Source organism: Scyliorhinus canicula, chromosome 27 (assembly GCF_902713615.1).
Source record: "Scyliorhinus canicula chromosome 27, sScyCan1.1, whole genome shotgun sequence".
Classification (NCBI taxonomy): domain Eukaryota; kingdom Metazoa; phylum Chordata; class Chondrichthyes; order Carcharhiniformes; family Scyliorhinidae; genus Scyliorhinus; species Scyliorhinus canicula.
In genome coordinates, this window is record NC_052172.1 from 17,271,000 (window position 1) to 17,294,869 (window position 23,870).

The 23,870-nt window shown below is 53.8% G+C and overlaps 1 protein-coding gene across 1 annotated transcript in view; it reads left to right on the forward strand.

Moving 5' to 3' along the window:
• mark4 (microtubule affinity regulating kinase 4) overlaps positions 1–23,870 on the forward strand; it is a 134,891-nt gene that overhangs the window by 107,234 nt on the left and 3,787 nt on the right. Inside the window, exons 10-17 of the mRNA XM_038785999.1 lie at positions 1,449–1,548; positions 4,713–4,825; positions 7,996–8,155; positions 8,888–8,999; positions 9,043–9,151; positions 17,856–17,959; positions 19,324–19,581; positions 21,360–21,442. Of these exons, the coding sequence (XP_038641927.1) occupies positions 1,449–1,548; positions 4,713–4,825; positions 7,996–8,155; positions 8,888–8,999; positions 9,043–9,151; positions 17,856–17,959; positions 19,324–19,581; positions 21,360–21,442 (1,039 nt within the window). The remainder of the gene's footprint in view (positions 1–1,448; positions 1,549–4,712; positions 4,826–7,995; positions 8,156–8,887; positions 9,000–9,042; positions 9,152–17,855; positions 17,960–19,323; positions 19,582–21,359; positions 21,443–23,870) is intronic.

Consider the following 23,870-nt stretch of genomic DNA (forward strand, 5'->3'; position numbering starts at 1 on the left):
GGATTGAACCGGCGCTGCTGGCCTCAATCTGCATCGCAAACCAGCTGTCCAGCCCACTGAGCTAACCTGGCTACCATCGAGGAAGACAAGGGCAGCAGGTACCTGGGAACACCCCCAGCTGGATGTTCCCACCATCCACTCCCCATCCTGACTTAGAAATATATCGGCTGTTGTTGCCAATTTAATCGGAATGCTATCCCACCAGAGTCACCAATAATGTTGCCAATCGGCACCGGAGTAATGGTGCCAATTAATAACGATGCTTTTTAGAGTCGCCAGGTATCAAATCATACCACCACAAGGCTTTACCAGATATCGATCAAATGACCACACAACCAGTTAATCAGTTCAAGTTCAAAGATGGTTTATTTACACACAAGGATTACTTCGACATACAACACAAAACACTACAAGTTAAACTACACCTAACAACTACAATAACCTGTACTTAACTTCAGGGCAACCGGCTCTATGCAGATGGACAAGGCCTTTGTCCGGATCTTGCGTGGCTGGGTGGAAGAAGTGGCTCTGTTTCTGCTGGGCTCATCCGTCTGGTAGCGATCGTTGGTCTTGAACTTGTCTGTCTGGTCGTTATGTTGCACTTGGGTTGGCATAGGGCGGATCCAAGAGAGACCGAGCACATGGCTGTGTCTCTTCGTATCCCTCTGGTATTTCGCGCTCTTTGGGGCGGTCCTTAATCTTGGACCCAATCATTCGACAGGCTTCGATCACTGCCTTCGATTTTGGCCAATAAAGGGGCGTGTCCTTAGCGGTCATTGACCTTGGCTGTTTGGGCTCCCTGAGTAAAGGGAGTGGCGCCGATCGGTCTGTGGCTGTATCGGTTTCTTGATTGGAGCCCTATTGTTCTGGGGAAATGGGCCATTAGAATGCAAACGAGCGGGGGTTTCGATTGCGTCTAGCTATCTGGGTTGCAAATACACACACAAGCTCTAAGTCTGCCCGAGTCCTGGGTTGGCCATATTTCCCATGGTCCTTTGCAGGTGGCCATCTGAGATGGCTACACTGTTCCTTCATTGTCGCTGGGTCAGAATCCTGGAATTACCTCCCTAGCAACACTGTGGGTGTACCTACACCATAGGGACTGCAGCGGTTTAAGGAGGCGGCTCACCACCACCTACTCAATGGGCAGCTAGGGAGGGGCAATAAATGTCGGGCCCAGTCAGCGATGCCACATCCCGGAAATAACTTAAAAACCCCATCCTGGGCCCAAGCTGCTGAATTGCCCGACAAACCTCGCCGCCTCTCAATCTTGAGTCACCCCTTAAACCTACATCCTTGACCAAACCTTTGACCAAAGTAATCCAGTGCCTCTTTCTGTGTTTCAATGTTAACCTGACTGTGAAGCACCTTGGAAGATTTTGTTCCAGACGCTGGATAGTTACGGGTATTTGTCAACACAAACTCACCGCCTCTCTCTCTGTCCCCAGCAAATTATGAAGGACAAGTGGATAAACGTTGGTTGCGATGGCGAGGAGCTTCGACCATACGTGGAGCCGGAGCAAGACTTGGGAGACAACAAACGAATAGGTGAGAAAGGAACTTGTTCAGGAACACCTCTCCCTGGGATTCGATTCTTTCGTTTCAACGGCTCGTTTTGGTAATTCATTAACGTGAGTACGGCAGTGGACGAGGCCTCCATTCCTGCAAACCACGCAACCTGCGGTCCATCCGGGTTCCGAGTGCGGCCCCCCACGAGACGTTTCGCTGACTGTTGCCCGCACGCGGGGTCGCCACATTCCGCCGATTCCCGTCCGTGTAGTTTTTTTTTTCCTGCCGGTATGGCTGAAGTGATTCATCCGGAAAACAAAGGCGAACAAAGTGAGGGGCGGGCGAAGTGAGGGGCGGGCGAAGTGAGGGGCGGGCGAAGTGAGGGGCGGGCGAAGTGAGGGGCGGGCGAAGTGAGGGGCGGGCGAAGGGAGGGGCGGGCGAAGGGAGGGGCGGGCGAAGGGAGGGGCGGGCGAAGGGAGGGGCGGGCGAAGGGAGGGGCGGGCGAAGGGAGGGGCGGGCGAAGGGAGGGGCGGGTCGAAGCGAGGGGCGGGCGAAGCGAGGGGCGGGTGAAGCGAGGGGCGGGTGAAGCGAGGGGTGTGCTGATACTCACAACATTGACTCTGTGTCCAAAGTGTCAATATTTCTTTTGTTTTTACCATTTGAAGTTGATGACCGTTCTATTAATATATCAATGATGAAGCATTTTCTATAACTCGAAGTGAAATATTCGGCATGTATTAAATGTATTTAATCCATTATGTTTAGAATCCCTACAGTGCAGAAGGAGGCTATTCAGCCCATCGAGTCTGCATTGACCCTCCAAAAGAGCACCCTACCCAGGTCCACTCCCCCACCCTATTCCTGTAACCCCCCACCTAACTTTTTGGACACTAAGGGGCAATTTATCACGGCCAATCCACATAACCTAGTCATCTTTGGACCGTGGGGGGAAACCGGAGCACCCGGAGGAAACCCACGCAGACACGGAGAGAACGTGCAAACTCCACACAGAGTCCCCCAAGGCCGGAATTGAACCCAGGTCCCTGGCACGATGAGGCTGCAGTGCTAACCACTGTGCCACCGTGCCGCCCTTGTCTTGTTCATGGGGTCTTAGTTAGCGACCAAGCCCAATTTCAATCTTGGGCCCACTGAGATGAAGGAGGACCACTCATGTGGCCCACTCACTGCCCATCGCTGCTCCTCCATGCAAGGAAAGGAGGAAGGGGCTTCCCTCGAATGTCCCATCCAATGTGAGTGGATGGGCCCCTCGGTTGGAGGGAGGAGGTAGCTTCGTAAATGAGGTGACAAGCTGCCTCCCTGTATCAACCAATCACTGGTGACCATGGTGGGTGACTGATTTCACCTTCTCTGAGAAGGTGACTGGCTGGACAGGAGCCATTGTGACTGAAACTTGACATTCGGGTCCCTTTATTCCTCAAACCCTATCTCAATGACCAGGCTGTGATTGGATGGAACGGCTGCGTCACTTCATTCGGTTTGGGGTGGGTGGAGTTAGAATTCTATCTGGGGAACCAATCTTAGTCCATAAGTCCATAAGATATAGGAGCAGAATTAGGCCATTTGGCCCATCGAGTCTGCTCCGCCATTCGATCATGGCTGATCTCATCCTGGCCTTAACTCCACCATCCTTCCCGTTCTCCATAACCCTCCAACCCATTCCCAATTAAACATCTGTCTACCTCCTCCTTAAATTGACCCACTGTCCCAGCATCCACCCCACTCTGGGGTAGCGAATTCCACAGATTTACAACCCTTTGGGAGAAGTAGTTTCACCTCGACTCGCTCAGCCTGAGACTGTGACCTCTCGTTCTAGAATGTTCCACAAGTGGAAGCAACCGCTCCACGTCTACTTTCTCCACACCTTTAATCATCTTGTATAACTCAATTTGATCTCCCCTCATTCTTCTAAGCTCTAGAGAGTATCGGCCTAAACTGTTCAATCTCTCCTCACACGATAAACCCCTCATCCCTGGAATCTACCTAGTGAACTTCCTCTGAGCTGCCTCCAATGCCACTACATCTTCCCTCAAATAAGGGACCAAAACTGTGCACGATACTCCAGGTGTGATCTCACCAATGCCTTGGAAAGTTGCAGTAAGAAGTCTTACAACACCAGGTTAAAGTCCAACAGGTTTGATTCAAACACGAGCTTTCGGAGCGCAGCTCCTTCCTCATTCACCCGAGGAAGGAGCAGTGCTCCGAAAGCTAGTGTTTGAATCAAACCTGTTGGACTTTAACCTGGTGTTGTAAGACTTCTTACTGTGCTCACCCCAGTCCAACGCCGGCATCTCCACATCTTGTATAGTTGCAACAACACTTCCTTACCTTTATACTCTATTCCTTTAGCTATAAATGCCAACATTTACTTCACTTTCTTTATTATCTGCTGTACCTACGTGTAGTTTCCTGAGACTCATGCACCAGGACACCCAGATCCCTCTGCAATGAAGCACCCCAAAGTCTCCCCCCATTTAGATAATAAGTTGCCTTTCCATTTTTCCCCGCCCAAAATGCCTGACCTCACACGTTTATCCACGTTAAACTCCATTTTGCCCCTCTCTCCTAACCTATCCATATCCACTAGTAAGGTACTTATTTATCTTTGACCAGAGCGAGCTCCTAACTTTGACAGGGGCATGAGGAGACCATTCAGCCCCTTGCATCCATTCCAACAGGAATGTAGCCAGAGAGTTGCGAGGAGCTGGAACCCACTATCAAATGGAATAGTTGAGGTGAATAGAGAGAGGGAGATGGAAGGACGTGTTTGTAAAGTGAGATGAAGCCTGGGGCAGCATTGTCACAGCTGGGCCGAATGGTCTTGTCTCCCTGTTGTAAATCCTTCTCCCTGTTGTAAATCCTATCTCGCGTTTTGGATCACCACCTTCACACTGATGTGGCGAGGAGGTCGGGGTAATCTCATAAAAATATTGGCAATGGTGAAGGACCCAACAATCAGGATGCATCCAGCTGGGTAACAAAGAATTCTGTTCCCATCCCATTGGCCGTGCAGGCAAGGGCACCTGGAGAGTGGACCAATGGTGGGAGAGTGGGGAATGGGAAGTAGGTCATGTGACTGCAGCCTCCTGGAATAGGCCCAGATAGAGTTGGCGACCCTGATGCGTGGAACTGTGGCGACTCTATGGACATCTTGTCTAGCTGACTGTTTTTTGTTTCTTCCGTAGAGGTGATGGTTGGAATGGGTTACACGCGCGAAGAAATTAAAGAAGCTTTGACCAGGCAGAAATACAATGAAGTTACTGCTACCTACCTCCTACTGGGCAGGAACAAAAGTGAGGTAAGGGCTAAACATCCAGAGGACGGATTGGCGTTCGACATGTGCAACACACGTGGGTGGAGCAATGGGTTGGAGTCATTGGGCGCCATTTAACTAAATGGGAACAAGATCCTATAACGAGCACCTTTAGCCGCGTGTTTCCTGGCCAGGGTGCCCAGCTGGCACCGGCATTGCCAGAGTACCACCCTGTCTAAAGGGCATGCACGTGGCGGCCTCCGATCCGCTGGGAGACCCCCCCACAGAGTACCGTTCCCCCCACGAGTGCCGTTCCGTCTGTGTCCCTGTTGGCGGAGGCCAGCACTGAACGGCGCTTGCCCGAGGTCTCTTCAGGCGAAAGGGATAGATCCCAAAGCCTCAGGTACTCGGTTCCACTACATTATAGTGAAACTAGCCGTCTCGCTCTAACATGCAGATTTGCTAAAACATGTGGGCGGGATTTACATCGCCACGTCCCGCGAGAATCGGGTTAGGCATCGCGAGGCTTTGTCAGCTGGGTAGATACCAGGAGGTTCTATCGGCCACATTGTGCCGCGCCGAGCTGCTCTCCCATTGCAGGGTGGCTCTTCAACATGCCCATAGAGATTTACAGCACAGAAAGAGGCCATTCGGCCCATCGTGTCTGTACTGGCCACCAACCGCCTATCCATTCTAATCCCATTTTCCAGCATTTGGTCCGTCGCCTTGTGCGCTGGGGCGTTCCGAGTGCTCGTCGAAACGCTTCTTAAATGTCGTGAGGGTTCCCGCCTCCACCACCCTTTCGGGCAGCGAGTTCCAGACTCCCACCCCCCCTCTGGGTGAAAAGGTTTTTCCTCAAATCCCCTCGAAATCTCCCGCTCCTCACTGTAAACCTATGCCCCCTGGTCATTGATCCCTCTTCTAAGGGAAAAGTTTCCTGCTATCCACCCTATCTGTGTCCCTCATAATTCTGTCCGCCTCAATCGGTTCCCCCCTCAGCCCCTTCTGCTCCAAGACAACCTAGCCCGCTGTCATAATATACAGACAGGTATATGATGGTGCACAGACAGGCATTGATTGACACACAGGATGACCAATGAACACACAGAACACAGCAGCCAATCACCAGACAGGACACGGCCACTATGAAGCCAGAGGGACTAGTTTTCCCGCTCTCTCGGGATCCAGCCTCTGAGACAGTCAGAGCCCGTGAGCAACAACTAGAACACCCACCATGTGGTAGTCAGTCAGTCTGGTCAGGTTAGCCTCAGGTCTCCAGTCAACTCAGCACAGTGTCAACCCACAGCTAAAGTATGTATGATAGTTAAGAGTTCAATAAAATCGAGTTGCATTTCTCCCAAGTGTTGGAAGCCTGTCTCTCTCACTGCTGCAGTAAACGCAGTCCTCGCAGACCCAGCTCACCCAACACATCACCCGCCTCTCTTCATAGCTGAAACTCTCCAGCCCCGGGCCTCGTCCTGCTGAATCTCCCCAGTGAAATCACTTTTTTTTTTAAATTTCCAATTAAGGGCCAAGTTAGCCAATCCACCTACCCTGCACATCTTTTGGGTTGTGGGGGTGAGACCCACGCAGACACGGGGAGAATGTGCAAACTCCACACGGATAGTGACCCAGAGTTGGGATCAAACCCGGGTCGTCAGCACCGTGAGGCAGCAGTGCTAACCACTGCGCCACCATGCCTCATGCAATCAAATCCTTCCAATAGTGTGGCGACCAGAACGGCACACCCCCCGGCTGCATGTAGGCGCAGTGGTTAGCACTGCTGTCTCACGGCGCCGAGGACCCGGGTTTGATCCCAGCCCCGGGTCACTGCCCGTGTGGAGTTTGCACATTCTCCCCGTGTCTGCGTGGGTCTCGCCCCCACAACCCAGAGATGTGCAGGTTAGGTGGCTTGGCCATGCTAAATTGCCCCTTAATTGGAAAATATAATTGGACACTGTAAATTTATTTGGAAAAAAGAACTGCACACAGTACTCTGGCTGCGGCCTTACAAGCATTTTATACAGCTCCATTTGAAACTCCCCCTGCTCTCTGCTTCACGGTGATCCCGGTCTGCTTCACGGTGATCCCAGTCTGCTTCACAGTGATCCCGGTCTGCTTCACGGTGATCCCGGTCTGCTTCACGGTGATCCCGGTCTGCTTCACAGTGATCCCGGTCTGCTTCACAGTGATCCCGGTCTGCTTCATGTTGAACCTGGGCCATATTATATTTCGTCCAGCGCTTAGGGTCTGATTCTAACCTTAAACTGATTGGATTAAAGTCAGTATTGTAGTATAAGTTTCCTGAATAAAAAGACCATGGGACAATCTCCCAACCCAGGGTCCCAATACAGTAATGGTTTTTAACAAACCACAGTTTGAAACAGCTTACTTTGAGAGGTTGGCTAAGCCACAGGGAATCCTGTCTGGACCCCAAACACACAACAAAACGCAATCAGGGCAGCCTAAAAATTAGAAGAGCCCAGCTGGAACCACTGAATTCAGCAAAGGGGAGGAGCCGGCGCTGATTTGGGCTGACCTTTCACCTTTGCAGTTACTCCCTCAGGGGCCCCATTCCTACTATCAAGCAGCCTGTGGTGGGGGAGGAGGGATCCTGCACCAGGGGGGGCCTCTCTGAAGGAGGACCTCCTTTCCTCCGCCGCCCCGCAAGATCCATCCGACATCTTCTTGCGGGGCGGCCGCGGGGAGGACGGCAATCGCGCATGCGCGGGTGACGTCATTTACGCGACGCCGGCCGTGTAATTTACGCGACGCCACTTTTATGCGGCGCCAAGGCCCGGCGTGCGTAAATGACGCGACACCACTCCTAGCCCCCCCCCCCCCCCCCCCGGGGCGTGGAGCGGCCTCCGACGCCGGAGTGAAACACTCCGGTTTTCACTCCGGCGTCGGGACTTAGCCTCCCGATGGGAGAATTGCGCCCGGGGTTTGTATAAACGTTCATCAACTTAACCTTTGCGCACTTTGAACTCTTGACCCTTAATCCTTCAGTGACCTCTAGGCCGCTCTGACATCTGAGTTAATGGCGGCTCTCAATTGGTCCTTTGTTTTTTTGGACGTAGCCCGGAGGTGGATGGTTTTTGAGGTGAACTTTCACCCCAGGTCAGCCAAAAATGGCCGCCCGCTCTTGGGAGCCTTAGCTAGGCCTCGGTTATCATTCCTGTTCTTTCCCCCCCCCCCCCCCCCCCCCCTCCCAGATGGACGGCACTGACTCCCGTTCCGGCAGTAGCCTCTCGTTAGCCAAGGTTCGGCCCAGCAACGAGCTGAACACCAGCACCGCGAGCCAAACTTCGACGCACAGCAGGAGCCAACGCAGCTCGTCCACCTACCACCGGCAGCGCAGGCACAGCGACTTCAGTGAGTAGAGTACGAGGTTGGGGGGGGGGGGTGGCGAGGGAGACCCAGGGAAATGGCGAAGGGCCCTGACGGGGGGGGAGGGGGGGGGGGTGGCGAGGGAGACCCAGGGAAATGGCGAAGGGCCCTGACCCCACAACAAAACACTTGACCGACTGGATATCTTGTCGACAAAGGCAATATTCGTTTGTGCTGCAACTTTAACCCAATTTGTAATAGGGTAATGTGTGACTTCACACCTCACTTACGTCAGGTACGATAGCAAATAAGAGCAGGAGCGGGCCATTTGGCCCTCCGGGCCTGGTCGACAAATCAAGGACTGGCCTGGGAAATGGAATCAGGCGGAGCATCGGGAAGCGTAGAAGGATTTATTGAGTATGCAAAGCAATGCGCATGATACCTTTCACAACCCCAGTACATTTCAACAGTGCTTCAGGGCCAATGGAATAGTGTTTTTCCAAGTGTCGTCGCTGTTGACACACGGGAAACGTGCCAACCACGTTGCGCACAGCAAGATCCCAATGACTTTGAATATTGGGAAGGTTGAATATTGTCCCTGGGTGTTGATGTTTGCCCTTTGCCTGAGCACGGGAGGGTGGGGTGGGGGGAGGAGGGGGAGGGGGAGGGTGGGGGGAGGGGGGAGGGGGAGGGTGGGGGGAGGGGGAGGGTGGGGGGGGGGGATAGAGAAGGGGAGAGGCACGATCACGACGGTTAACAGGACGCTGTTTATTTCAGGTGGCCCGGCCGCCCTGACCTCTCACCCTAAGCGGAGCCAGACCAGCACGGCGGACAACGACCTGAAGGAGGAGCGCATCCCGTTGCGCAAGACGACGGCTGGCGGGGGGGGGCGGCGGCGGCGCAGTCACCACCACCAGCAGCACCAGCAGCAGCACCAGCAGCCGTGCGGGGATCCCGCCCTCCAGCCCCATGGTCAGCAGTGCCAACAACCCCAACAAGTCGGAGATCCCAGACCGGAGGAAAGTGTCCGGAACGACTAACGTAAGCAGCTTCCCCCGCTCAAACTGGGGCCGAGGAGGGGAGGGGATTGGTTAATACTTCTGAGAACATCCCAGGGATTGGCTTTGTACAAATCCCGTCAATATAACTATCCTCCACTCACTGTATCTTACAGAAGAAATTATCCTGCTGTAATCCAGGAGATTGCTGCAGTTATGGCCGTGAACTCTGCTGCAGTTAGTGGAGGCTCTTTTCTAAATAGACTCTGTAGACTGGTTGCTTTAGTACATTACATCGCAGCCCATCCAGTCCGTGCTGGTGTTTATGCTCCACGCAAGCCTGCTCACAGCTTTCCTTATCCAAATCTACCCTCTGTTCCCGTCTCCACCCTATCCTTGTCCAGTTCCTCGTATCGATACTATTCACCTCCAGTTCCACATTTCACAAGGGCTCGGCACGACGGCGCAGTGGTTAGCACTGCTGCCTCACCGCACCAGTGACCCGGGTTCAATTCCGGCCTCGGGTGACTGCGTGGAGGTTGCACTTCCTCCCCGTGTCTGCGTGGGTTTCCTCCGGGTGCTCCGGTTTCCCCCCCCCCCCCCCCACAGTCCCACAGTTGTGAAGGTTGGATGGATTGGCCACGCTAAATTGCCCCTTAGTGTCCAGGGATGTCCAGGTGGGCACCCAACCTGCACGTCTTTGGACTGTGGGAGGAAACCGGAGCACCCGGAGGAAACCCACGCACACACAGGGAGAACGTGCAGACTATACACAGACAGTGACCCAAGCCGGGAATCGAACCCGGGACCCTGGTGCCATGAAGCAGTGACGCTAACCACCATGTTATTATTATTATAATTACAATATTATTATAACTGGGAAGTAAAAAAAGGCTCAAAAATGCTTAAATCCTCCTAATCATAGAATTTACAGTGCACAAGGAGGCCATTCGGCCCATCAAGTCTGCACCGGCTCTTGGACAGAGCACCCTACCCAAGGTCTAATCTGCCCCAATGATGTTCCAGCTGGGTTTTGTTAATAGACTCGAGGACAGTCCTGCAGGGTTGGAGACAGGAGGAGGCCATTCAGCCCCCTGAGCCTGTTCTGCCACATAGTTAGATCTTAGCTGGGATCTACGACCTAACCTTCCAGCCACCTTTGTCGCCCAGTATACCTCGGTACCTTTGGCGAACGCAAATCTATCCATCCCGGATTTAAAATTGACAGTCGATCGACGATCAATTGCCTTCTGCAGAAACTTTTCCCCGCCCTTTGCTTGAGGAAGCGTTTCCTAACTTCACCCCTGAAAGATTCCCCCCCCCCCCCCCCCCCCCCCCGCCCCACCCCGGATGTCGTCTCTCTCTCTCTCTCTCTCTCTCTCGCTGTATCTACCCTGTCTGATCCCCGGGTATTATAAAGGCTGTGGGCAGAGGGTGGGCATTGGCGATTGGACGGCGAGTGATTGCCCGGGATATATCCGCGGTGGCCACGGGAAGATGAGGGTTAATGGATTTGCCACTCCAGCCTGCTGCGATTTATCTTTTCTCTGGTGACGTCGGCCGTTTTCCAAGTCAAACAAAAGTCACCACTTCACCCACACACTCACTCGATATAGCCGTGAGTCTGAGTCACCTCATTAACATGCTGAACATGCAGATGGCTGCAACGGCAGCCCCCACAACATGTATCTCGCAAAACCTTCTATTCAACTGAAAATCTCTGGGTGCTGGGTAACAGTAACCCACGGTGCGGTGTGTGCTGGGTAACAGTAACCCACGGTGCGGTGTGTGCTGGGTAATCTAACCCACGGTGCGGTGTGTGCTGGGTAACAGTAACCCACGGTGCGGTGTGTGCTGGGTAACAGTAACCCACGGTGCGGTGTGTGCTGGGTAACTAACCCACGGTGCGGTGTGTGCTGGGTAACTAACCCACGGTGCGGTGTGTGCTGGGTAACAGTAACCCACGGTGCGGTGTGTGCTGGGTAACAGTAACCCACGGTGCGGTGTGTGCTGGGTAACTAACCCACGGTGCGGTGTTGTGCTGGGTAACTAACCCACGGTGCGGTGTGTGCTGGGTACAGTAACCCACGGTGCTGTGGTCTGGGGTAACTAACCCACGGTGCGGTGTGTGCTGGGTAACAGTAACCCACGGTGGCGGTGTGTGCTGGGTAACTAACCCACGGTGCGGTGTGTGCTGGTAACAGGTAACCCACGTTGCGGTGTGTGCTGGGTATCTAACCCACGGTGCGGTGTGTGCTGGGTGAACTAACCCACGGTGCGGTGTGTGCTGGTGAACTAACCCAGGTGCGGTGTGTGCTGGGTAACATACCCACGGTGCGGTGTGTGCTGGGTAACTAACCCACGGTGCGGTGTGTGCTGGGTAACTAACCCACGGTACGGTGTGTGCTGGGTAACTAACCCACGGGGGCGGTGTGAGCTGGGTAACTAACCCACGGTGCGGTGTGTGCTGGTAACTAACCCACGGTGCGGTGTGTGCTGGTATCTAACCCACGGTGCAGGTGTGTGCTGGGTATCTAACCCACGGTGCGGTGTGTGCTGGGTATCTAACCCACGGTGCGGTGTGTGCTGGGTAACTAACCCACGGTGCGGTGTGTGCTGGGTATCTAACCCACGGTGCGGTGTGTGCTGGGTATCTAACCCACGGTGCGGTGTGTGCTGGGTATCTAACCCACGGTGCGGTGTGTGCTGGGTAACAGTAACCCACGGTGCGGTGTGTGCTGGGTAACTAACCCACGGTGCAGTGTGTGCTGGGTAACTAACCCACGGTGCGGTGTGTGCTGGGTAACAGTAACCCACGGTGCGGTGTGTGCTGGGTAACTAACCCACGGTGCGGTGTGTGCTGGGTAACTAACCCACGGTGCGGTGTGTGCTGGGTAACAGTAACCCACGGTGCGGTGTGTGCTGGGTAACTAACCCACGGTGCGGTGTGTGCTGGGTAACTAACCCACGGTGCGGGTGTGCTGGGTAACTAAACCCACGGTGCGGTGTGTGCTGGGTAACAGTAACCCACGGTGCGGTGTGTGCTGGGTAACAGTAACCCACGGTGCGGTGTGTGCTGGGTAACTAACCCACGGTGCGGTGTGTGCTGGGTAACAGTAACCCACGGTGCGGTGTGTGCTGGGTAACTAACCCACGGTGCGGTGTGTGCTGGGTAACTAACCCACGGTGCGGTGTGTGCTGGGTAACAGTAACCCACGGTGCGGTGTGTGCTGGGTAACAGTAACCCACGGTGCGGTGTGTGCTGGGTAACAGTAACCCACGGTGCGGTGTGTGCTGGGTAACAGTAACCCACGGTGCGGTGTGTGCTGGGTAACTAACCCACGGTGCGGTGTGTGCTGGGTAACTAACCCACGGTGCGGTGTGTGCTGGGTAACTAACCCACTGGTGCGGTGTGTGCTGGGTAACTAACCCACGGTGCGGTGTGTGCTGGGTAACTAACCCACGGTGCGGTGTGTGCTGGGTAACTAACCCACGGTGCGGTGTGTGCTGGGTAACTAACCCACGGTGCGGTGTGTGCTGGGTAACTAACCCACGGTGCGGTGTGTGCTGGGTAACTAACCCACGGTGCGGTGTGTGCTGGGTAACAGTAACCCACGGTGCGGTGTGTGCTGGGTAACTAACCCACGGTGCGGTGTGTGCTGGGTAACAGTAACCCACGGTGCGGTGTGTGCTGGGTAACAGTAACCCACGGTGCGGTGTGTGCTGGGTAACTAACCCACGGTGCGGTGTGTGCTGGGTAACTAACCCACGGTGCGGTGTGTGCTGGGTAACTAACCCACGGTGCGGTGTGTGCTGGGTAACTAACCCACGGTGCGGTGTGTGCTGGGTAACTAACCCACGGTGCGGTGTGTGCTGGGTAACTAACCCACGGTGCGGTGTGTGCTGGGTAACTAACCCACGGTGCGGTGTGTGCTGGGTAACTAACCCACGGTGCGGTGTGTGCTGGGTAACTAACCCACGGTGCGGTGTGTGCTGGGTAACTAACCCACGGTGCGGTGTGTGCTGGGTAACTAACCCACGGTGCGGTGTGTGCTGGGTAACTAACCCACGGTGCGGTGTGTGCTGGGTAACAGTAACCCACGGTGCGGTGTGTGCTGGGTAACAGTAACCCACGGTGCGGTGTGTGCTGGGTAACAGTAACCCACGGTGCGGTGTGTGCTGGGTAACTAACCCACGGTGCGGTGTGTGCTGGGTAACAGTAACCCACGGTGCGGTGTGTGCTGGGTAACTAACCCACGGTGCGGTGTGTGCTGGGTAACAGTAACCCACGGTGCGGTGTGTGCTGGGTAATCTAACCCACGGTGCGGTGTGTGCTGGGTAACTAACCCACGGTGCGGTGTGTGCTGGGTAACAGTAACCCACGGTGCGGTGTGTGCTGGGTAACAGTAACCCACGGTGCGGTGTGTGCTGGGTAACTAACCCATCGGTGCGGTGTGTGCTGGGTAATCTAACCCACGGTGCGGTGTGTGCTGGGTAACAGTAACCCACGGTGCGGTGTGTGCTGGGTAACAGTAACCCACGGTGCGGTGTGTGCTGGGTAACTAACCCACGGTGCGGTGTGTGCTGGGTAACTAACCCACGGTGCGGTGTGTGCTGGGTAACAGTAACCCACGGTGCGGTGTGTGCTGGGTAACTAACCCACGGTGCGGTGTGTGCTGGGTAACTAACCCACGGTGCGGTGTGTGCTGGGTAACTAACCCACGGTGCGGTGTGTGCTGGGTAACTAACCCACGGTGCGGTGTGTGCTGGGTAACAGTAACCCACGGTGCGGTGTGTGCTGGGTAACAGTAACCCACGGTGCGGTGTGTGCTGGGTAACTAACCCACGGTGCGGTGTGTGCTGGGTAACTAACCCACGGTGCGGTGTGTGCTGGGTAACAGTAACCCACGGTGCGGTGTGTGCTGGGTAACATAACCCACGGTGCGGTGTGTGCTGGGTAACTAACCCACGGTGCGGTGTGTGCTGGGTAACTAACCCACGGTGCGGTGTGTGCTGGGTAACAGTAACCCACGGTGCGGTGTGTGCTGGGTAACTAACCCACGGTGCGGTGTGTGCTGGGTAACAGTAACCCACGGTGCGGTGTGTGCTGGGTAACTAACCCACGGTGCGGTGTGTGCTGGGTAACGTAACCCACGGTGCGGTGTGTGCTGGGTAACAGTAACCCACGGTGCGGTGTGTGCTGGGTAACTAACCCACGGTGCGGTGTGTGCTGGGTAACTAACCCACGGTGCGGTGTGTGCTGGGTAACTAACCCACGGTGCGGTGTGTGCTGGGTAACAGTAACCCACGGTGCGGTGTGTGCTGGGTAACTAACCCACGGTGCGGTGTGTGCTGGGTAACTAACCCACGGTGCGGTGTGTGCTGGGTAACTAACCCACGGTGCGGTGTGTGCTGGGTAACAGTAACCCACGGTGCGGTGTGTGCTGGGTAACAGTAACCCACGGTGCGGTGTGTGCTGGGTAACTAACCCACGGTGCGGTGTGTGCTGGGTAACAGTAACCCACGGTGCGGTGTGTGCTGGGTAACTAACCCACGGTGCGGTGTGTGCTGGGTAACTAACCCACGGTGCGGTGTGTGCTGGGTAACAGTAACCCACAGTGCGGTGTGTGCGGGTAACTAACCCACGGTGCGGTGTGTGCTGGGTAACAGTAACCTACGGTGCGGTGTGTACTGGGTAACAGTAACCCACGGTGCGGTGTGTGCTGGGTAACTAACCCACGGTGCGGTGTGTGCTGGGTAACTAACCCACGGTGCGGTGTGTACTGGGTAACAGTAACCCACGGTGCGGTGTGTGCTGGGTATCTAACCCACGGTGCGGTGTGTGCTGGGTAACAGTAACCTACGGTGCAGTGTTTACAGATGACAGTCACCCAAGGTGCTGTTCTCTCTGTCTCGTTTTCTCTCTCTCTCTCATTTTCTCTCTCTCTCTCATTATCTCTTTCTCTCATTGCATCATCACCATGAGCAGTGTTTCTTGCTTCTTGATTATTTGTTGCAGAACTGGATATTGATGTGGATTGTGCTTGTGGTATTATAAACTCTGTAATAGACCTGCATCGCTTGGCTGATTCCTTCCTTTCTGCTTCTTTTTGTTCTTTGCGTTTTAGTGACCCAGATTTATGCTTTTTATTTTCCATGCTGGTAGGGGTAATATTCCTGAAACAAAAACTTAATTAAAAATAGCCCACATTGGGAAAAATGAATATTGATGATTGCAAGAATAACTTGAAGGAACGCCAGATAAACCCCTACTTGATAAAAAATATAAAATAACTTACTTACACTTCAATAGGCTATGTTCATTAGTCAATACTACTGTGGCCTTGGGCAGTACGGTGGCCTAGGGGTTAGCACAGCTGCCTCACGGCGCTGAGGTCCCAGGTTCGATCCCGGCTCTGGGTCACTGTCCATGTGGAGTTTGCACATTCTCCCCGTGTCTGCGTGGGTTTCGCCCCCACAACCCAAAGATGTGCAGGGTAGGTGGATTGGACATGCTAAATTGCCCCTTAATAGAAAAAATAATTGGGTAATCTAAATTTATTTAAAAAAACATTTTAAAAAAATACTACTGTGGCCTATGCAGCTTCAGAAGAGGAGACAATCCACTGTCCAGTGTTCACACCAGCAAGCAACTGAGACAACTGTTGAAACTTAGAAGTTTGGTCCGACTATAGTAAGACATTAAGAATGGTCCCACGACCAAAGTTAACAGGTCCAGTTTGATACCAGTGTAGTGTTACAAGTCGCAACCCTTTGAGTTTACCAATCATGGCTTATCGCTTCAATATCTTTGACCTCATGATTCACGGTCAAAGGTACCGCTTCTCCTTTTCGGTGACCTCACGACCCTATGTACTGCTTGATATCCTTTCAGGTTGCCGACCATCTCAAATCACGAATTGTAACTTTATCTTTAAATTCACACACTCTTGCTGAAAACATGGAATTTCCTTAATTATGCCCGACCCGGGCCCCCCTATTCCACATCCTTCCACTACCTCCCCTGCTTCGTTCCTTTTCATGCACTGCTTATTTGTGTCCTGTTCTCTCTTTTTTCTTATTCCTTTTTATTACTAAAACAGTTGTCTGTGTTTGTTTCTTTATTGCATTTTTATTTGATACAGGGGGCCCCACTTCATCAGGGGCCCACTTGTCATCGGGCAAGCTGACACCCTGGCCAGTCCGCCTCTGCTTCTCATGCACTCGGATCGCCCTGTGCTTGCTGCACCCACACCCCCTGCCCCCTCTTGTGCGTCCACCCTCTGTGCCATGTTATGCCTTCTGTGCCTGCACCCTCGCTGCCCCAATGTCACCGTCCCCCATGGCACCCACGCCCCTAAGATGCCTGTGCCCCCCCCCCCCGTGCCGACCGTACCCTCTGAGGTGCCACATGCTCCCACTCTCGCCCACATTCTCACAGTTGACTCTCTCCTCTCCCTGCGCTCCATCTTCACCTGATTCCTGGCTGAGGCTATCGACATGGTCGTGTACATGAACACCGAGAGTTTCTTTGGGCCTTCGTCTGATTGGCCACGGCAGATTGGGGAGACGATTTCTTTCCCACTAGACGGGGACCCTTGGGGCAAAACGCTTCCCGTTCCATCCACAAAAACTGTGTCGGCACTTTCAAATACCGTGTTAGAATTTCTGGCCCTGGAGGAGTTACTCTGCCCCAATGTGCTGTAATTCAGGCTTCCCGTCAACAGGGTTGCTGTGGAGCGGATTGCCAACCGCCAGCAGCCGCCATTTTCTTTTTCCAAACTAATTTTTGAGGTGTTTGATTTTCGGACATTCATTGAGTGCTTAAACCTGTCTTTTGCTTTTTCATATCCAATAAAGAGCCCCCACTGCCCCCCCCCCCCCCCCCAAAACCCGGACACACGCTCCCGACCCCCAAACACTTACGCCCAGAAGTGGTTGGGCCTAGTTGTGACTGCCGGAGCCTGGATCTTAGGCCGCAGCCTGGCCACAACCCTAAACTAAAGTTGCTTCGACCGGGAGTATTTATTCCCGGAGGCCTCACCTCAAAACGATTGGACAGCCTTGGATAATCTTCCAATATTTATCACTAATAACAGAAAGTGTTCGATGTACAGTTGGGGGGGGGTTGGGGAAACAGAAACACCATTTTTGTTTTTAAATGGCGGGAAGGTTTTTCTCCTGGGCGTCTCTCCCTCCGGTGTCGCAGCAAACACTCTTTAATTCCTGGAAGACAGGTTTACTGTCAAGTTCTGTCTCCGTGTAGGGACAGCCGATCGCCCGTATATAGCCCGTCGTGATGGCCGTTTGGGAGATTGCCTGAACTCCCAGAACCCTCATACGCAGTTATCGGAAACCGGTGACGTGCGGCCAGTGAGCGCGTCAGAGTCGAGCTGAAAAGCCAACGATTGGAACCCAAAATCCTCATCAGCACGGTGGATGTACCTACATCGCCTGGGCTGCCGCGGTTCAATGGGGCACCACACCACCACCTTCTCACGGGGCAATTAGAGATGGGTAATGAATGCTGGCCTGGGCAGTGAGGGCGGAAATCTAGGGGGGAGCTTCCACAGAGTAGCCACCTTAAAGGGACAGACCACGTTAGTCGTCAAACTGCACCCTCCCTTCAGACCAGGTACGGCCATTAGGAGGCGTCAGTCGCCCCTGGGGCGGCTGAAATTGAGGGGAGCATTTCAAGGAAATCTTTGCTGTTCCGGATCAACACCCATCTCCCTTGCCCTCCGCAGAATGATATTCCAGCCAGTGCCATGAGCAGGAGGAACACGTACGTCTGCACCGACAGGACCCCCAACGACCGCCAGTCGCTGCTACAGAACGGGAAGGAGAACAGGTAACCACTGCTAAATCTCTTCATTTCTGAGGCGTCACCCCTGGGGTCGTGTTCAAACCAGTGAATAATTTCATCAGCGTCTGCATTTAGTCAGTGCAAAGAGCAGAATACTTTTTTTAAAAATTGACCCGGAGGAAACCCACGCAGACACGGGTATAATGATATGTATAAGCTAAGGAGAGTAAAGGGTTAACAAGGTGATGTTCATCTTTATCAACACTAGATGGCATCACTGAGTAGTCTTATAAAAGACTGCGTCTCTAAGCATTCTGGGAGAAGTTGTTGAAGAAGGATAATGTGAGGTTGAGTTAGAGTATAGGTTATGTTAAAGAGAGATAATTAATTATTGCAACGTAGATTCAATACTATTATTTTGTTAGCTATTACTCAGTAGAGTGTGCGAACCATTTCAAGTAGTGTAAAATAAACTAGCTTTGATTTAAACGTGTAGCTTATTGTTCTTTGTAAACACTATGACTTTGGCAGTCTTGGAGTTCGATACAAGGAACATAACAATGGGAGAACGTGCAGACTCCACACAGACAGTGACCCAAGCCAGGAATCGAACCCGGGACCCTGGCGCTGTGAACTAACCACTGCCACAGTGCAGTCCTGGGGATGTTAAAATGTTAAAGTTCTTTTGCCCGTTGGACGGCACGGTGGCACTGTGCACTGCTGCCTACAGCGCTGAGGTCCCAGGGTTCAATCCCAGCCCCGGGTCACTGTCCGTGTGGAGTTTGCACATTCTCCCCGTGTCTGTGTGGGTTTCGCTCCCACAGCTCAAAGATGTGCAGGGTAGGTGGATTGGCCACGCTAAATTGCCCCTTAATTGGAAAAAATTAATTGGGCACTCAAAATTTTTTTTTTTTTAAAGTTCTTTCGCCTGCTAAAGAGTTCTCGCAAATCCTCACCGTCCCAGAGCAAGGAAGGGCAGGTTATTAATGCCTGCCTAATTGGGGCCTCACGGTAGCATGGTGGTTAGCATCAATGCTTCACAGCTCCAGGGTCCCAGGTTCGATTCCCGGCTTGGGTCACTGTCTGTGTGGAGTCTGCACGTCCTCCCCGTGTGTGCGTGGGTTTCCTCCGGGTGCTCCGGTTTCCTCCCACAGTCCAAAGATGTGCGGGTTAGGTGGATTGGCCGTGATAAATTGCCCGTAGTGTAAGGTTAATGGGGGGATTGTTGGGTTACGGGTATACGGATTACGTGGGTTTAAGTAGGGTGATCATTGCTCGGCACAACATCGAGGGCCGAAGGGCCTGTTCTGTGCTGTACTGTTCTATGTTCTATAATGCCTGCCTTGGCACATCCCAGACATCAGCGTGCTATTTTTTTTTAAAGTGTTTTTTGTTTGAAACCCTTCCAGCTCAGCCCTGAGCCGCGCCGCTCCGGCCTCGCCCTCCACTCACAGTATCGCCGCCCCCACGGACCGCACGCGTTTCCCGAGGGGGACCTCCAGTCGGAGCACCTTCCACGGCGGGCAGCTCCGAGACCGGCGGGGGGCGGCGCAGAACGGCTCGCCGACCTCGCCCACGCTCTCGCCCGACGCCACGTCCTTGCCGCAGACCCGGAGCCGGGCCTCCTCCAACCTCTTCTCCAAACTCACCTCAAAGTTGACCAGAAGGTAAGAAGAGTGCGAGGTCGGGCTGTGATGTCATCGGGCCGTGATGTCATCGCGCACCCGGAAGCGTAAAAGGGTGGGGCGGGGCCCTGAGGGGCGTCACCATCCGGGTCACGGTGCTCTCCCCTCTTCCCCCCCCAACTAAGATGTTACCCATGGCAACCAGTTGGCTTCGCGACCAATCTACTTTGGCAACGTGTGTGGGGGCGATCTTGTAAAATTTAGAGTCAGACCAGAATTTAAACCCTGGTGTCGGCCAATGGCTTGGAGAAGAGTTTTAGCGCGAATGATGGTTTTAATTTTGGGAGACCTGGGTCAAGGGTCAAGCCTGAAGGGAAGATGGCGGAGGAGGAAGCAATTGAGGGAGAATTGATTCGCCGATACCAACCTTGGCTTTCTTACAGAGAAGAGATGGAAAGGCAAGGGGTTGGCGTAGTCTTGAGCGCTGGCTTGAGCAAGTTCAGAATTGGGGATAAGTCTTGGGTGGTGGAGGATGTACGGAGGAGGGACAGGGAGTCAGCTGGATTTTGCTGACCTGACCTGATAGAACTGAGTAAAATTCCGATGGCGTTCGCGAAGTTTGATGTGGAGAAGGTGGTTCCGTTTCTGGGGGGGGCGAGGCAGGAACAAGGAACCATAAATATTGGGCAGTGGTTGAACTAAATCCGATTAAGGAATGTCTTTACTCGGAGAGTGATGAGAATGAAATGAAAATCGCTTATTGTCACGAGCAGGCTACAAATGAAGTTATTGTGAAAAGCCCCCTAGTCGCCACATTCCGGCGCCTGTTCGGGGAGGCTGGTATGGGAATCGAACCGTGCTGCTGGCCTGCCTTGGTCTGCTTTCAAAGCCAGCGATTTAGCCCAGTGTGCTAAACAGCCAATTGCCGCCACAAATGGGGGGGTGAAGTGAAGAGTGAAGGTTAATTTAAAGGGAGAAAGGTCCAGAAGGTTATGCTGAAGTCGTTTGGAAAAGAGGAGGCAAACACGGGCTTTGCCTGACTCATGCATCTTGAGACCCGGGATTTCACCCGTTTCCAAGGTGACGGTCTCCAGGTATGAGGTGTTCAAAATCTTGACTGGACTTGGACTGTGGGTGGCATTGATAGGAATTTGCAGGAAGATGAATGTTTTGATCGCCTTTGAAAATTGGCATGTGTTTCTTGTTGACCAGTCCCGCCGGAGATTAGCTGGTTGGCGAATCGGCCATTTTAGAATCAATTGCCCCCGAGATTGATTTCATTGAAGGTGCGGCCCTCCCAGACTGCTCTTGTCAATGGCCTGTCCCCACCATGTGGGGAGCCCAGGATCGGGAAAGGGGCGAGTTACAGAAGAGTTGCAATCTGGCCTAGGCCATGCCGCGCTTCTGCTTGAGAAAGTGTGCAGTTGATCGCCGTGGGGATAACTGAGAGGGAAGGGAAACGGCCCAGCTTTGAGGACGTCTTGATAAAGAATAACTGGGGAAGAGAAATGGTGTGTTGCAATTTAAACTGCGTGGCCATGCCAAAGATGGATGAATTGAGGAGCAGCAGCCGACGTATACGATGGGCAAAATGGTCTCTTTCTGCGCTCTAAGATTCTGTGAGATGAAGGGATGTTGCAAGTATTTCAGGAAGTTCACAATTCGATGTGCTCTAAACCGGGCAAGTTTAAGTCTCTGATGTGAAGCAAAGAATCGGCAAGTAGGTCTCGTTTTTTTTTGAAAAACAAAAGAAAGGTTCTTGGTATTGTTGCTTTGACTTTCTACTGTGTAACCCCTGCTTCTTCTCTTTCCTTTCTTAGGGTCACTATTGACCCATCAAAACGGCAGAGTGCCAACAAAAGTATGCCAGGGAACCCTCTCCCACAGGGACCCAAGATTGTTAGTAAGTCTTTCTCAATCAATCTTTCACTCGGTGGCAAGTCTGGAGGAGGTGGTTAGGACACTTCACCACGATCCGGAGTCGAGCGGCCAACTGGGGAGTTTTTCTGAGCCCGGGGGGGGGGGGGGGGGCTTACATGGAGACAACGGCAAGTGTGGGGCAATTGGAGAGGTGGACGGCTGAAGGCGAGGGGCCTGTGATGAGAGAGGGATTGAATGTGGCCTCCTTGTTGCTCTCTGGCGCTCCTAGTGGGGGTGGACAAAGGGAGCTTGGTGTGGCTAGACCTTGTCCCGTAGCTAGACAGCTCCCTGAACCGGCGGCAGGAAACGGGAGTCATGGAGTTTGACAACACGGAAAGAGGCCCATCCTGCCTGTGCCGGCCATCAGGCCCCTATCCATTCCAATCCCATTCTACAGCTCTCGGTCCGTAGCCTTGTGTCGCTGGGGCTTTCCGAGTGCTCATCGGAAACGCTTCTTCAATGTTGTGAGGGTTCCCGCCTCCACCGCCCTTTCGGGCAGCGAGTTCCAGACTCCCACCCCCCTCTGGGTCAGAAGGTGTCAGGGGAGCTGCCGGATGTTCCTGCAGACGTTAGGCCCACAGTATGTTTTCCAAGTTTGAAGAACGGGAGCTTTGCTTTGTATCTAAACTTGGGGGCAGTGAGTGGTTCCTGGAGATACCCGGGGGAGGGGAGGGGGGGGGGGGGCTGCCGAGGTCTGAGCTGGGGGAGATTCTCCTCTCCCCGATTCCTGGGGTCCGTCAGGATAGTACGAAGGGCAGGCGGGTGACCTTTCTCTGTGCCCCACCCCCCCTCCCGCCAATTCCTAGACGCCACCTCTTCCCTTCTCTTCTCTCTTTTCTCTCCTTCCTGCATCTCACACGACAAATGGGCTCCTGTCCGCAGTCCGGAACTGGTCACTCGCTGCGCGAGGATTGATCGCCGCGTCCTCTGTGTCGAGTCGACCTGAATCAAACTCGGCGAGAAGGAGTGCTCAACGCCATGGGAATGAAGTAGAATGTATAAATCCTGATTGCTCACACTGACTTTTCACTTCCAGGGCCGGAACGTTATGGGTTTCAAGGTGGGGGGAGGGGTGGAAGGCCACGCAGAGTGGCGGGGCGGGTTGGGGGGGGGGATTCGCTCCGTGATCCTGCTTTCCCCGACCCAGACACAATTCTACATTGGGGCAGACGGACAGGGCCACCCATGGGAATTCCGTTCGTGCTCAAGGTTAACGTGCAGGTTCAGTCGGCAGTTAGGAAGGCAAACGCAATGTTAGCGGTCATGTCGAGAGCAGCGATGTCCTTCTGAGGGTCTACAAGGCTCTGATCAGACCCCATTTGGAGTACTGTGAGCGGTTATGGGCCCCGTATCTAAGGAAGGATGTGCTGGGGCCTTGGAAAGGGTCCAGAGGAGGTTCACAAGAACGATCCCTGGAATGAAGAGCTTGTCGTATGAGGAACGTTTGAGGACTCTGGGTCTGTACGCGTTGGAGTTTAGAAGGATGAGAGGGGATCTTATTGAAACTTACAGGATACTGCGGGGCCTGGATAGAGTGGACGTGGAGAGGATGTTTCCACTTGTAGGAAAAACTAGAACCAGAGGCACAGCCTCAGACTAAAGGGACGATCCTTTAAAACAGATGAGGAGGAATTTCTTCAGCCAGAGGGTGGTGAATCTGTGGAACTCTTTGCCGCAGAAGGCTGTGGAGGCCAAATCACTGAGTGTCTTTAATACAGAGATAGATAGGTTCTTGATCAATTAGGGGATCAGGGGTTATGAGGAGAAGGCAGGGGAATGGGGATGAGAAAATATCAGCCATGATTGAATCGCGGAGCAGAATCAATGGGCCGAGTGGCCTAATTCTGCTCCTTTGTCTTATGGTCTTATGCTCCCATTAAGGGCCTTTTCCTGCTGGGCCTCAATGTTTAGGATGACGGGCGTTGAGCAGAAAAAATTAACTTTCGCAATCTTGGGCGGGAAAGGGGAAAGGGGATGGGGGGGGGGGGGGGTGGGTGACGCACCTCAATCTGAAAGCCCCTTCCGTTTTGCGGTGCCCTCACTTCGGGGGGGGGGGCCTGAGAGCTTCGACCCTCTCCATGCCCCCCCCCAACCAAACCAACATACCCCCCCCCCCTCATCCCGACACTGAGATCACCCCCTCCTCCCGAGCCCCACCCTTTCCAGGGAATCCCCGACTGCCCCCTCCCCGGGACCCCTGGTGCTTCCCTGAAGTACGGGACTCGGGCGCGGTGCCGCAGTACCTTTTCCAGCCACTGCACAGGAAGAGGAGTGCGCGACCATCCACTCGCGAGCATCGAGTCATCAGAGTTGACAAGCGAGGGGAAATGCCCTCACGAGGTGCTTGCATCACCAAAACAAGGCCCTTCTGCCCAACTGGTCCCTGCTGGGGCTCATCATCTCCACCCTGT